Raw genomic sequence first — 14,231 nt, 5'->3', positions numbered from 1 at the left:
AAATATGTCTATTTTCTGAGCACGAGGTCAGTGCTAGAAACTGTAATAGAAAGAGTATTTATAAGAATAATCACATAAAAGTCTAACATTTTTCTGCCCAAAATATCACTAACAAAGTTTGAAAGCACATAGCAGAAGAATAAAACATTTTCTAAAATGTGTCTGATGAAGGGCTTAATATCCTTTTATTTAAAACACTTAGATAAGAATTAAGGAAACCTACAGAAAAAGTAAATGATCAAATATATGTTAGCAAATGTTCAAGTTCATTAAGAATCAATTGTAAATTAGTATAGTAACAGAAGATGCCCTTATTGAGGTAAGATGTCTGTGTTTAACACTAGAAGGTTTGGAGAGGGTGTAAAAGAATAAGCCATCTTCATACATTGCTGGTGGTTGGCTATGTTAGTTCAACCTTTTAATGATGGTAAGGAAAGCTGTTTGGCAATATTTTTCAAGAACTTTAGGATTTTTCATTCTTTAGCTCTTTTTAGTTCTTTATCCTAAGGGAATAATCCTAGCTTTTAGGGGATGCCTGGGTGGCTCAGTGGTTGAGCATCTGCCTTTGGCTCAGGGCGTTATTCTGGGATCCTGGGATCGAGTCCTGCACTGGGATCTCCACGGGGAACCTGCTTCTCCCTCTGCCTGTGTCTCTGCCTCTCTCTCTGTGTCTTTCATGAATAAATAAGTAAGATCTTAAAAAAAAAAGTCATAGCTTTTAGGATGCTCTTCACATTTCTGTTAATAAAATGAAGAAAGTTTATAGCAATCTAGGAATCTAATGCAGGACATTTGGCTAAAAAATGATCTGGATCAAATAAAATAGAAATTTATGCAGTCAAATATCATTATATTTTAGAAAATGATGTCACAATTTCATGATACATTTTTATGTTAAAGGTTAAAATAAAGCAGTATGTAAAGCAAGATTCTCTTCCTGTTTCAAAAGTATAAGACAAAGAAACAGAAAAGACTAAAAGGAAAATTATCAAAACATTAATAGTGACTATTTATGGGTGGTATTTACTACTGGTAATTTGTATTTTGTTCTTTCAGTGCCTCTAGATATTACAAATTAACAAGTTTCATATATGTAGTCACTGTTTTTAAATGTTATTTTTTAAAATGGCATCTTGAACACTGAAAACAATTATAAAAGCGTTACTTTATTATCAGCCTATTTAATATTGTTATATCTTTTGGCTCCTAGAATAATTCTTTCTAGAAAAGGTTATTGACTGGTTATGCATATAAACTTGGTAGCTCTTACTGTGTGCAGTTTCAGTTCAGGTCCTTTATACTGGTAAATACAACCTTTGATTCATTATTAGACTTATTTCTAGTCTTACTCCAATAGTTTCTTAAATAAAATTAGAATTTTCAATTTTACTTTGATGAAACATTTGGGCATACAATAAAGTAAACCTTCCTATTACTAAAGTTTTCTTCAATTGTGCTTGTCTATAGGAGTTATCTAAGATCACTACTCAGTTGGATCAGGTCACTACAAAGTTGCAGGATAAGCAAGAACATTGCAGTCAGCTGGAAAGTCATCTTAAAGAATATAAAGAGAAACACCTCTCTTTAGAACAAAAAACTGAAGAATTAGAAGGTCAAATTAAGGTTTGTATAAAAGATATCAAATTTACCTATATTTTCTGCTGCTGTAGTAATGGAAACTGATAACTAGAAGGAATTGAAGATTTAAAATTTGTAAACACGAGTGAAGTTGTGATATAAGACTTTAAATTATATGTAATATTCAAGTTTTATTTTTGAATTCCATCTTTAGTTCTAACTTGGTAGAGTTAGAACTACTAAATGGGTAGCTTTACAAATGGCAGCTTTAACATGTATACTAGTTCCTTTGTAATGTGTAACTAACTATTGCAAAGAAACAACCAACCAGGGATCTACTCTAATTATATAAACTTATCATTTTGTTGTTATGAAGCCTCTTCTGTTCCATCATTCCCATCTCTTTAGCTCCTATTCCAATATATATTTCACATATGACAGACTTCTTCCTTTTTTAAACTTAAAATTTATACCTTTTGAATTTTGTTTTTAGTTTAATGATAAGTTTATGCTGTGGTAAACTACTTCTTATTTTAACACGATTCCAAGTGAAAGTGTTGATTTACTAAAGAGATTAAATGACTAGACCTTTCAGAAGAGGATTTGACCTCAGTCCTTTTTCCTTTAAATGGGATCTACTATTAATTAACTATATCTCAAATGACTATGTATATGTAAGTTATATCTTCACAATCAGATGAAACACTTCTGTAGAACTACGTATATACATACACACACATACACTGATACAACATGGGAGAAGATTTATGTTTACAATTCTGTTTAGGGATTTCTTTTTCTTTTCATTATGGTCAGTGATAATAGTAATGACAAATGACTTTTTGTAATGGTTGAAAAGAACAGAGACCATTTACTGAAAAGCATCTAATGAGAATTCTCTTCGGGTATCTTCTACAAGTAGTTATTTAGAACCAAGAATGTCTCATGTGATTAACATTTGGTAATTATTTTAGGAAGTATTCTATGTGTTTTATATAGCTGTTTTAAAATTTTACAGTTTATATCAAATATCCAGTATAAGTGTTGAGTAAGTGCCACAGATACAGAGGTTGGTTTATACAATATTTAGGGTGCAAAACTATTACAACTGTATAAGAAAATGCCTTGCTCATCAATATTTAAACTTTATACTTAACAGCTTGATTTTGTAAATTTGTAAAAATACAGCTATATGTATGTGTATGAGACAGAAACTATACTATGAAGAACAGCCATCTCTAAACCAAGAACTTAAAGGTGCAAAACCAAGAATTTAACTGACTTTATATTTAGGGCCAATAGGTGTTAACGGGAGGGATAACATGACAACTACATTTTAGTTTTGGATATTTATAATTACATTGGTGTTGTTCACTGAATATAAAGGATAATATGTTTTAAGTGGGCCCATGTGTAAACCTGTTACCTAGTTTTTTCATACTTGAATTAATAACTTTTATTCAAATAATAGATATAATTATTTTAAGTTTATTCTCTTTAGAGTTAACGTTTAAAAGTAGAAACTTAGTGACTGCCTGTCATGTATAAAGCCTGCTGGTAGGTCCTCTGAAAGATTCCAAAATAAATAGTTCCTTTACTCAGTAATAGCTGGGAAGGAAAAATGTGTTTTTATTATATCATAAATATTGTATGGTTATTATTGTCAACACCAATGTAAATATAAACAAAAATGTTATATTTAATAACAGATGGATAATTATTGGCATTAAAATGGTTACTGTATTATATTTCTTCCATAGAAACTAGAAGCTGATACTCTTGAAGTTAAAGGAAGCAAGGAACAAGCTTTGCAGGAACTACAACTACAAAGACAGCTGAATACAGATTTAGAGCTTAGAGTCACAGAATTGAGTAAACAGCTTGAAATGGAGAAAGAAATGTAAGCTAATCTACTTTAAGGGAGAGGATTATAAACTAAGTATTAAAATCTTACGGTTTCAGTTTTGCTTTTGCAGTGCTTAAAGATTTATTAAATGTTTCTTATGTTGATTCTGTAAACTCTGATGTTAATATGAATGAGTGAAAAATAAAGCTGTCATAATATGGTTAAATTTACTATCACTAGAAAGGATTGAAAGTTTGGGTCATCTGGTCTCTTTTCAACAGTAATGTGGTACTCATTCCTCTGGGTTAAAACAATTGTTCTGAGTTATTCACTGATTTGAATAAGTTAATGTGAAAGTAACAAATAGAGGAGTATTTATATATATCACCCACGAACAATCAGGCTTCCTCTTTGAGGGACTATACCAAATATGGAATGTATACCTTTTTTTATTTTTTTTTATTTTTTATTTTTTATTTTATTTTTTTTAAATATTTTTAATTTTTTTAAAATTTTTATTTATTTATGATAGTTACAGAGAGAGAGAGAGGCAGAGACACAGGCAGAGGGAGAAGCAGGCTTCATGCACCGGGAGCCCGATGTGGGATTCGATCCCGGGTCTCCAGGATCGCGCCCTGGGCCAAAGGCAGGCGCCAAACCGCTGCGCCACCCAGGGATCCCACCTTTTTTTAAAATAAGAAATACTCTATTTAGCTTTGTGATGCATCTTGATAGATTGTATTTATGAGCACAAGGAAAACACCAGAATCAGTTTATCTTTTTAAAAATTATTATTATTATTATTTTTAAGGATATTATTTATTTATTCATGAGAGACACAGAGATAAGCAGAAACATAGGCAGAGGGAGAAGCAGGCTCCCCACAGGAAGCCTGAAGTGGACTCAAGCCCTGAACCGGGATCATGCCCTGGGCCAAAGGCAGATGCTCAACCATTGAGCCACCCAGGCTTCCCTTAAAAATTATTGAAGTAAAATTTACATACCATTAAATGCACAGATCTCACATACACAATTTGTTTGAGTTTTATTAAGTGTGTACTCAGTGTAATAATATGCGCCCCCTTCCCCACAAAATTTTTATTACTCATGGAGTTTCCTTGGGGTGCCGTTCTAGTCAAAACCTTGTAGATGCTATAGTTCTGATTTCAGTGTCTATACATTGATGTTGTGTAGTTTTGAATTGAAATCATATAGTATGTTTTGTTTTTTTTTTGTGACTGGCTTTTTTTCACTTACTGTACTGTTTTAAAAATTCATCCATGTAGTTGAATAAATATTGTTCCATTGAATGAATATACTATAATTTGTTTATCTAGTCTTTTGTTGGTGGGTATTTTTTGGGTTATTTGCATTTTTTGTCTGTTTGATAAAGGTGCTGTCAATATTCTTATATAAGCATTTTTGTGAAAGTTCAGAGTCATGGTGGGATAGATGTATGCTTAACTAACTGTATGAAAAACTACCAGACTTTTTCCCAAAGTGTCTGTACCATTTTATACTCCTACTGGGAATGTTTCAGTTGCATCATATCCTTGCCAGTATTTGGTGTTGTTAGTTTTTTAATTTTAGCTATTTATTGAATATTAAATGGTATCTTATTGTGGGCTTAATTTGCATTTCTTCATTTGTGAAGTGTAAATTATTTTGCCTATTAAAATTTTTTTCTCATTGGATCTTCTTACTATTCTTTGTGTATTCAAAATACTAATCCTTTTCCAGATAACCAGCCAGCTAACCAGACAGACAGCTAGATTATCAAGACATTTCCTAGCAGCTTTGCTTTACGTTTTTTTGGTAGTGTCTTTCAGTGAAAAAAAAATTTTTAATTCTGGTTGAATTCAATTTATTTGTTTTATTTTATGTTTACTGTTTTGTGTCTTTTCTAAGAAACTTCTGCCTATCCCCATGGTTTATGAAGAATTCTCTTATGGAAATTTTATAGTTTTAGTTTTTACATTTAAGTATAGGATCTGCCCTGAACTTATTTTTGTAAGAAGTATGAGATAGGGGTCCAGGATCATCTTTTTTTCCCGTTCATCATGAAGTTGTTCTAATACCATTTTTTGATAAAACTTCTTTCTCCCAATGAGTGGCCTTTGGTGCCTTTGTCAAAAGCAGTTTACCTAGTATATGTAGGTTTATTTATGGGTTCTATTCAGTTCCATTGGTCTATGTTCTGTGTGGTATCCTGCCAGCATGTTGATTTTTGTAGCTTTGTGGTATAGGTCTTGTTATATTGTATCAGCCCTCCAACTTAATTGTTTTTCAAGATTATCTTGAGTCTTTTAAGTTTATTGCTTTCCATATAAATTTTAATATTAACTTATCCATTTCTACAAATAAATTGTTGGGTTTTGATTGGAATTACAATGAATCTGTAATTCAATTTGGGGAGAATTAATGTTTTAAGAATACAGAGTCTTCTAGTCCATGAACATGGTATATCTTTAGTATTTATGTTTTCTTTAATATCTCTCATCAACATTTTGTTGTTTTAAAAATAGGAATCCTAAATATCTTTTGTTAAATTTAATCCTAAATATTTTATGTTTTTCAATTTTATTGTAATTGGAATTGTTTTTAAAATTTTCTGATTTCTTGTGGCTTGTATAAAAAAGCAATTGAATCTTACTACCTTTAGCATTGTTAAATTCACATTTTTGTTTTGTAGAGTTTTTAGAATTTTCTAAATGGATAGCTTTGCTGTTTGTGAATTAGCAACAGTTTTACTTCTTTTTTTCTTCAATCTGTAGGCCTTTTGTGTTCATTAAAAAGTTTTTTTTTTTTTTATTTACTGTTAGCTGACATCTACAGTGAACTTTTGAATAAAAAGATAGTGGATATTCTTGCATTGTTCCCAGGCCTTGATAGGAAACATGAAATATTTCATCATTCATTTTGAGGTTAGCTGTGTTTTTTTTTTGTTGTTGTTGTTGTTTTCCCTAGATTCCTTTATCAGATTGAGGGCACTCCTATCCATACTAGTTTTGTTAAAACTTTTTTTGTCAACTTCTTTTTCTGTATCTATTGATCATATGATTTTTCTCCTTTATTCTGTTAATATGGTAAATTACATGGATTGTTTTTTTAAATAGTAAACCAATCTTGCTTTCCTGGGATAATTCCCACTTGATCATCTTGTATTATTCTTTTCATATATTGCTGTATTTGACTTGATAATACTTTGCTTAGAATTTTCTGTGCATTCATGGGGATTTGTTGGTCTGCAGTGTTCTTTAATATCATCATCATAGTTTTGGAATCAAGGTTATGTCGGTCTTAAAAATAAATTGACAGTTTTCTTTCTTTCTGAAAGGGTTTGTGATAGGTATAATTTATTTTTTAAGTGTTTTATTGAATTCATCAATGAATCAACTGACCTGAAGTTCCCTCTGAGTTGTTTCTTAATTTGGAGTTCTATTTATTTAATAGATACAGAGCTATTAACTGTTTTCAAATATTTTACTCGAGTCAGTTTTGCTAATTTGTGTCTTTGAAGAAATTTGTCCATTTCATCTAAACTTCAAATTTATTGGTACAGTAAGATCATTACACTTTTAAGATCTGTAGTATCTGTAGTGATGTCTTTATTATTTACTCTGTTAATTTATGTTCTCTATCTTTTTCTTGATCAGTCTAACTTGGGGTTTATCAATTTTATAAAAAAAAACTTTTGATTTTGTCAAATTTTTTTAGATTAGAACTTTATTTATTTTTAAAAATTATTTTAAGTAAGCTCCATGCCCAATAGGGGCTCAAAACTCACAACCTGGAGATTAAGAGTTGCATGCTCTACCAACTGAGCCAGGCAGGCATCCCTGATTTTGTCAATTTTCTATTTCATTTATTTCTCATATTTTCTTTAGTATTTTCTTCTGTCGACTTTGGTTTCAGTTTGTTCTTCTTTTTATAGCTTTTTAATGTGGAAGCTTCCCTGTGACTGTTCACCTTTTGTAGTATCTGTTTCATTTTCAGTTACTCACCCTCTTTGTAGTTTGTCAGGTTTCTGCAGGTGATTATTATATGTCGTAGTATAGCATGACACTTTTTCAACAGATAGAATAAATTACCTTGAGGAAGATTGTCTTTTCCCATTTGCACTAAGTGCTTAATGGGCTTATGACAACTCTGAGTATAAGGGTAGGTTAGTTTAGAAGATACTAGGATCTAAGAGATTCAGTGATATATGAAAATTCAGATGTCCTTGGTGGCAGAAGGGGTGTGTGCCTGCAGACATAACCCATATTTTTATAAAAGTGCTGAGATGGAGCATCTTTTCTTACTTCTAAGGTAGAATTAGTCTCTTGCTTAGCTTGTTCTTGATGCTTGCACTGGGTCTTTCCATAAGATCTTCAGTGGACACATACTTACCAGAATTTTGGTGGATAAAAATCAGTTCCACTCCATTCATCTGGATATATCTTCAAAGGAGGGCTTATGACTAGTCACATTTCAGTAGACTTTACCTTTAAAGGCCAAATAGGCCACTCTGAGTTGACAGACTTGATCTGTGTCAAGGGTATGAAGGTTTTTGACTCTCAGTAGTAAAAATGGAAGCTGAGAGCCTTGGAAAGATATCCTTTAGGGAAATGAAATAAAAACCCATCAGATTGATGATAATTAAGTTGTTTGACACCTTTATGGTTTTTGTCTTTGTTTGGGAGTGATGATAAAAAAAATTTCTTGTATTATTTCTAGTGAAATAAGTCCTGATACTTTGAGGATATAGAAGTGCATTGTATGGCATTCCTTCTCACTGTTAGCATCATGGTTTAGGGTGCATAGGTATTTGGGGAGCACATGTGATCCCTTATATCATCCCCTGAGTAATTTAATTAAATTAATTTACTTCTGGAACCCAGTCATCAGTCCATGAAGATCACTTCCAAGTTGGTTCTTGTTCTTCTTCCCAAGGCCCTGTAATCCCAAAGGTGCTTCCATTTCTAACGGGCTCAATGTAAATGGGCCCATTTCTATTGTATGTTCTAATCTTATGTTTAGAACTCACTTAGGCTTCCCTATCATGTTGAGATAGGGAAACCTTTTAATACTAAAGTCTTTTTTTTTTTTTGTCTGTATACTTTATGGAAATGTTTTGTTTTATTTTTATTTTTTGTGTGGAATATTGTATTTCTCCTGTACTACCTTGGAAAAAAGGACTAGGTAAACACATCTGGGTTTGTCTAAACTTTACCCCTGATCCCAGGGCTCAGCCCAAAGAACAGGGTAAAGTTTCCCCTTTTATCAAGCCCACTTCCATCTGTGTATCCAACTCTACTTCCAACTGTGATCTTAAAATATATTTTCATTAGTGTATAGTGTAATGTACTTTCTAATATCCTTTGTGATTTTATTCTTTGATACATGGAGTATTTAGAAGTATGTTGTTTACTTCCCAAGTATTTGGAGCTTTTCTTGATAGCTGTTACGTCTAATTTAATTCTACTGTGAACAGAGAACATACTCTGTAAAATTTAGACTTTTCATATGGTCTTATCACCCAGTGTATGGTTTATCTTGGTTAATTTTCCATGTGTACCAATGTATATTCTCTGTTGGATGAAGTGTTTTATAAATATCAACTAGGCAAGGTGATTAATAATACTTAGAAAAAGGTTTTTTTCTTTTTTTCTTTTTTTTTTTTGACTATAGTTGACACACAATGTTACATTAGTTTCAGGTATATAGCATAGTGATTCAGCATCTCTATGTGTTCTGCTAAGCTCACCACAATGGTAGCTACCATCTGTCACCAGACAACACTATTACAATACCATTGACCAGGTTCCCTATTTTGTATTTTTTTGTTCCCTTGATTTATTCATTCCAGATAATGTTTAACTTTCAATATACTTGCCTTTTTCCCCCCTGTGGTTCTGTCAGTTTCTGAGAAAGGAGTGCTAAGTTTCCAACTATGATTGTAGATTTATTATTTCCTTTAGGACCCTTTTTAAAATTAGTTTTACAGTGAACACAGAAGGCTTTATTTCTGTTTTGCCTTCTTTGATTCACATAGTCTTATGATTTTATAATAATTATTTATGGGGTAGCATAGTTATATATATCAAGTCCTAATTTTAGAGTTGCGTATAAATATAATTCTGGTATTGTATGAATACCCAACTTCCACAATGTGGCTAGTACATCTTTTAACAACCTCTCTTTAACATATTATTAAATTTATACTGATTGTATAAAGTATATCAGAAGTAGTATGCATTCCAGAAATACTGCTTTGCATCTGGTTTTATTTTCACTTTAAAAATAGTTGATCTTTAATAAATGTGTTTCTCTTTTCTTTTTCTTTTTCTTTTTCTTTTTTCTTTTTTCTTTTTTCTTTTTGTGTCTTTTTCTTTTGGTGAGTAATTTTATTCCTTTTATCAAAGCAGCAGCAGTTTTTAACTTTCTTAAAGCTGTATCTTCATTTCCTTATTCTTGAAGCTTATTCACTCAGGTGTAGAAAACTTATGTTAAGGGACAAAAGATAACAAGTCTCTTGTATAATCTGCTAGGCTCTAGAATTAAAGTAAATAGTTCGTCTTTTCTCTATGTTTGAAATGAAATATCTCTCTCTTTTTTTAGTTTTTTTTCTGGGTTAATCATGTTTTGAAGCTTAATATATAAAGAGACATAATGTATTTTATATTTTCAAGGAAGAAGACAAAGTTCTCTATATGCGTGGGGGTTAACACAATGAATAGGTTCTTTAAAGTACATGGAAAACCTTTTCTGGCTATTGTAGACTAGAGGCTCTGCTATATGTACAATTTGGGGGGCATCCATTGCAACAGACAAGACTGGATTAAGTAAGGAGTCTTAGATAGTCTTGGCTTTACCATTAATTTATTTAACTTGAAGAAAACCATCTTTATCTGTTAAGTGATCAGATCAGATTTAAGGATTTTCAGTTTTATGACATTAAATTATGATTTTTACATCTGAACTACACAAGAAAGTTTTAAAACAAAATTATTAATTTAAAAATAGCAATTAATTTTTAATGCTAAGTTAAGAATGCTAAATTATGCATTATTTTAAAAACTTATTTCTTAAATATTTAGAGTATCCAGTACAAAGTTGGATCTACAGAAAAAATCTGAAGCCCTTGAAAATATTAAGCAAATGCTTACCGAGCAAGAGGAAGAAAAAAAACTCCTTAAACGAGAAATTGAAAATTTAAGTCAAGATGCAAAGATGCAGCACAAGGAATTGAATAACAAAATTCAGACAGCAGCAGCAGAACTACAAAAAGTGAAGATGGAGAAAGAAACTCTAATGACAGAGCTTTCTGCAACAAAAGAGAATTTTTCAAAAGTTTCTGAATCTTTGAAGAACTCTAAAAGTGAATTTGAAAAGGAAAATCAGAAAGGAAAAGCTGCTATATTAGATTTGGTTAGTTGTTTATGTTCACTACGTTAGGTAGAAGTGATTTTTATTTAAAATATACTGGTTTTTCTTCTTAAACCCACTGTTGACTTTTTATCCTACATTTAAGTGATTTTAAATAATTCTTATGAGGAAGGAAAGTGGGATTGCTTAACCTGAGAAAAAGATATTAGTGTTTGTGTGTAAAATTTCCAGAGGCCCAGGAAGCTTTTAGTTGGATATACAGTTTTTCTCTATTGTGTTACAATGGATTTGGGAGAGATAGCTGCCTATTTGTACACAGAGACATTTTCACAGAGAATGTAGCTGCTGGTACAAATGTTATTCACTTGCCTGAAAAAAACCAAAAAGATCAGAAAGACCTTGTTGACTTTTAATTCTGGTACTAGAAACTTTCTAATTTTCTACTGAATATTCTAAGACTCTAGATAATACCATGTCTTAGAGATACCATAAAACATATTTAAACTATATGAAACAAAAGTCACACAGTTTCAGGAAATGCTTAATGAGGGCTTGTATTCTCAGAAATATTTTATCCCATGGACGCCTGAGTGGCTCAGTTGGTTAAGCATCTTGGTCTTGGCTCAGGTCATGATCCTCGGGATCCTGGGATTGAGCCTCATGTTGGGCTCAGCATGGAGTCAGCTTGAGTTTCTCTCTGTGTGCCCCTCCCCCTACTCATACTCACTCTTTGCTCTCTCTCTCTAAAATAAATTAATCAACCTTCAAAAAAAAAAGATTTTAACATGGAATAACAGAGTAACAGCAAAAGTAAAATTCTCTTGTTTTAAATATAAAAGTCAGTGAAAGTATTTAGTAGCACAAAAAATACATGATATTTGTATGGTTACTTTTATGTTCCTTTCTGTTTGGAGAATATATTTCCTATCTTTACATCTTTCCTCTTAAGTTGTGATTGTTTTATGTGAATTTATGTGTATATAATATATATGTATACGTAAACATATTTATATGTAATATAAATCACATATTTAGTAATATGTAATTATTCTTTATTTTAACACTTTCTTTTGCAAAAATTTCCTTTCTTCCATTTTTTTAAAAAAAATATATTTATTTATGAGAGACACAGGCAGAGGGAGAAGCAGGCTCCGTGCAGGGAGCCCAATATGGGACTTGATCCCAGGACTCCAAGGATCACGCCCTGGATTGAAGGCAGGTGCTCAACCACTGAGCCAGCCAGGCATCCCTCCTTTCTTCCATTTGGTTGAATATTGTTGTTTTACTTTTATGAGCTTTTTAAAAAATAGCTCCCTGCCCAAATGGGGCTTGAATGCAGTACCCTGAAATCAAGTCACATGTTCTACCAACTGAGCCCAGGTGCCCCTCGTTATCCTACTTTTAAAATAGCATGACACGTTAATTAATTACAATTAATTGTGTGACATAAAAATATGGTTCCTAAAGTGTTGTGCTGGTTGATGATAGAAGCTCTTAACCTTTTTCTGTCCCTCTACTTTACTGCTATAATATTTGGCTGTTGTATAACTGAAATGGATGATTCTATCCCATGTTAAACCATCAGTGATTGTAGTTTATTTCCATGTGTGGATCTTACTAAGCATATAAATCAAACTTCTTAAACTTACTACAAATACTTTCTGTATAATGTAGTTTTCATTTGTTTTTAGGAAAAAACTTGCAAAGAATTAAAGCATCAGCTTCAGGTACAGACAGAGAATACACTTAAGGAACAGAATGAACTGAAGAAGTCACTTGAAAAAGAGAAGCAGGTAAGATTTTTTTCTGTAAATAAAATATGAAGAATAATAAAGTCTATTTTCAAAATAATTTCACACTTAAGCCAAAGGAAGTTTATTTCTCTGAAATGTAATGGATCACAAAAATAGTTTAAAATTGTCATTTATGTTTTATCTACTACTAAAAAGATTTAAGATAGTTTATTTATTTATTTTTTATTTTTTATTATTTTTTTATTTTTTTAAGATAGTTTATAATAAAAGACCCAAAATAAAGGATTATAACTAATAAAGTTAATTGAGTCAACTTACTATAGAATTATAACTAGATAATTTAGATTAAGGAACATTATTATGATTGGGAAAAATACCTTGATAGGCTTTCCATAGAAATAACATTGTAATGGCTCTTTATTTCATGGATGTCTAGGTTTAATGGTATGTTAATGGTTGTATAACAATAGTTTTTTTCTGTGATTAATGCTTTTATTACTATCCATCAAAAATAAGCAAGCAAATGAGTAACTAAATGGGTATAATATATAATTCTTATTCTCTGAAGACCTACCTCTAGCAGTTAGAGTCTAGGAATACAGTTTTTCTAGAGATCTGGTTTGTTAAAGCAGCAAAACCTAGACCTCAGAAGTCTTTTATGTGATTGTAGTCTGGTTGTTGATTTAGAGGAGACCACCTGTGTTTTAGATACCCGTCATCAAGTGGCAAAATTATAGTGGCTTAGTGTCAAGCTCTGAATCCAGATTGTCCAGATTTATATCCTGACTGTGCCATTTGCTAGGTATGTTCTTTTGCCTTGTTTTAGGCAAATTGCTTAATCTCTCTGTACTCCTGTTTCCTCAGCAGTAAAATGGGGCTAATAACAATCTATGCCACAGGATTATTGTAATTTTTAAAAATTCTATTTGAATTCAGTTAACTGAGATACAATGTATTACTCGTTTCAGAGGTAGGGGTCAGTGATTCATTAGTCATATATAACACCCGGTGCTCATTATATCACATGCCCTCCTTAATGTCCATCACTCAGTTACCTATCCCCTCACCTCTTACCCTCTAGCTACTCTGAGTTTTGTTTCCTATGATTAAGAGTCTCTTATGGTTTGTCTCCCTGTCTGATTTTGTCATTTTATTTTTTCCTCTCTTCCCCTATGAACCACTGTTTTGTTTCATAAATTCCACATATGTGTGAGATCATGCAAAAATTGCCTTTTCTGATTGACTTATTTCATTTAGCATAATATCTTCTGGTTCTAACCACATCATTGCAAATGGCAAGATTTCATTTTTTTGATGGCTGAGTAGTATTCCATTGTATATATACCACGCCCTCTTTATCCATTTATCTGTCGATGGACATCTGGGCTCTTTCCATAGTTCGGCTATTGTGGACATTGCTGCTATAAACATTGGGGTGCAGGTGCCCCTTCAGATCACTACATCAATATCTTTGGGGTAAATACCCAGTATGCAATTGCTGGTTCGTAGGGTAGCTCTATTTTTAACTTCTTGAGGAGCCTCCACACTGTTTTCCAGAGTGGCTGCACCAGCATGCATTCCCACCAGCAATGTAAGAGAGTTCCTGTTTCTCTGCATCATCGCCAACATCTGTTGTTTCCTGACTTGTTAATTTTAGCTATTCTGACTAGAATAAGTGGTAT

At 32.0% G+C, this 14,231-nt stretch overlaps 1 protein-coding gene across 5 annotated transcripts in view; it reads left to right on the top strand.

Moving 5' to 3' along the window:
* Positions 1-14,231, top strand: part of EEA1 (early endosome antigen 1) — a 411,681-nt gene that overhangs the window by 373,798 nt on the left and 23,652 nt on the right. For all 5 annotated transcript variants that reach the window (XM_049093901.1, XM_049093902.1, XM_025439553.3 and 2 more), the window contains 4 exons: positions 1,468-1,623; positions 3,339-3,478; positions 10,507-10,837; positions 12,487-12,588. In XM_049093901.1, coding sequence (XP_048949858.1) covers positions 1,468-1,623; positions 3,339-3,478; positions 10,507-10,837; positions 12,487-12,588 — 729 coding nt within the window. The remainder of the gene's footprint in view (positions 1-1,467; positions 1,624-3,338; positions 3,479-10,506; positions 10,838-12,486; positions 12,589-14,231) is intronic.

The sequence above is a fragment of the Canis lupus genome, chromosome 15 (assembly GCF_003254725.2).
Source record: "Canis lupus dingo isolate Sandy chromosome 15, ASM325472v2, whole genome shotgun sequence".
Classification (NCBI taxonomy): Eukaryota; Metazoa; Chordata; class Mammalia; order Carnivora; family Canidae; genus Canis; species Canis lupus.
The sequence above is the reverse complement of the archived record's forward strand: the minus strand, read 5'-3'. Positions and strand labels throughout refer to the sequence as shown.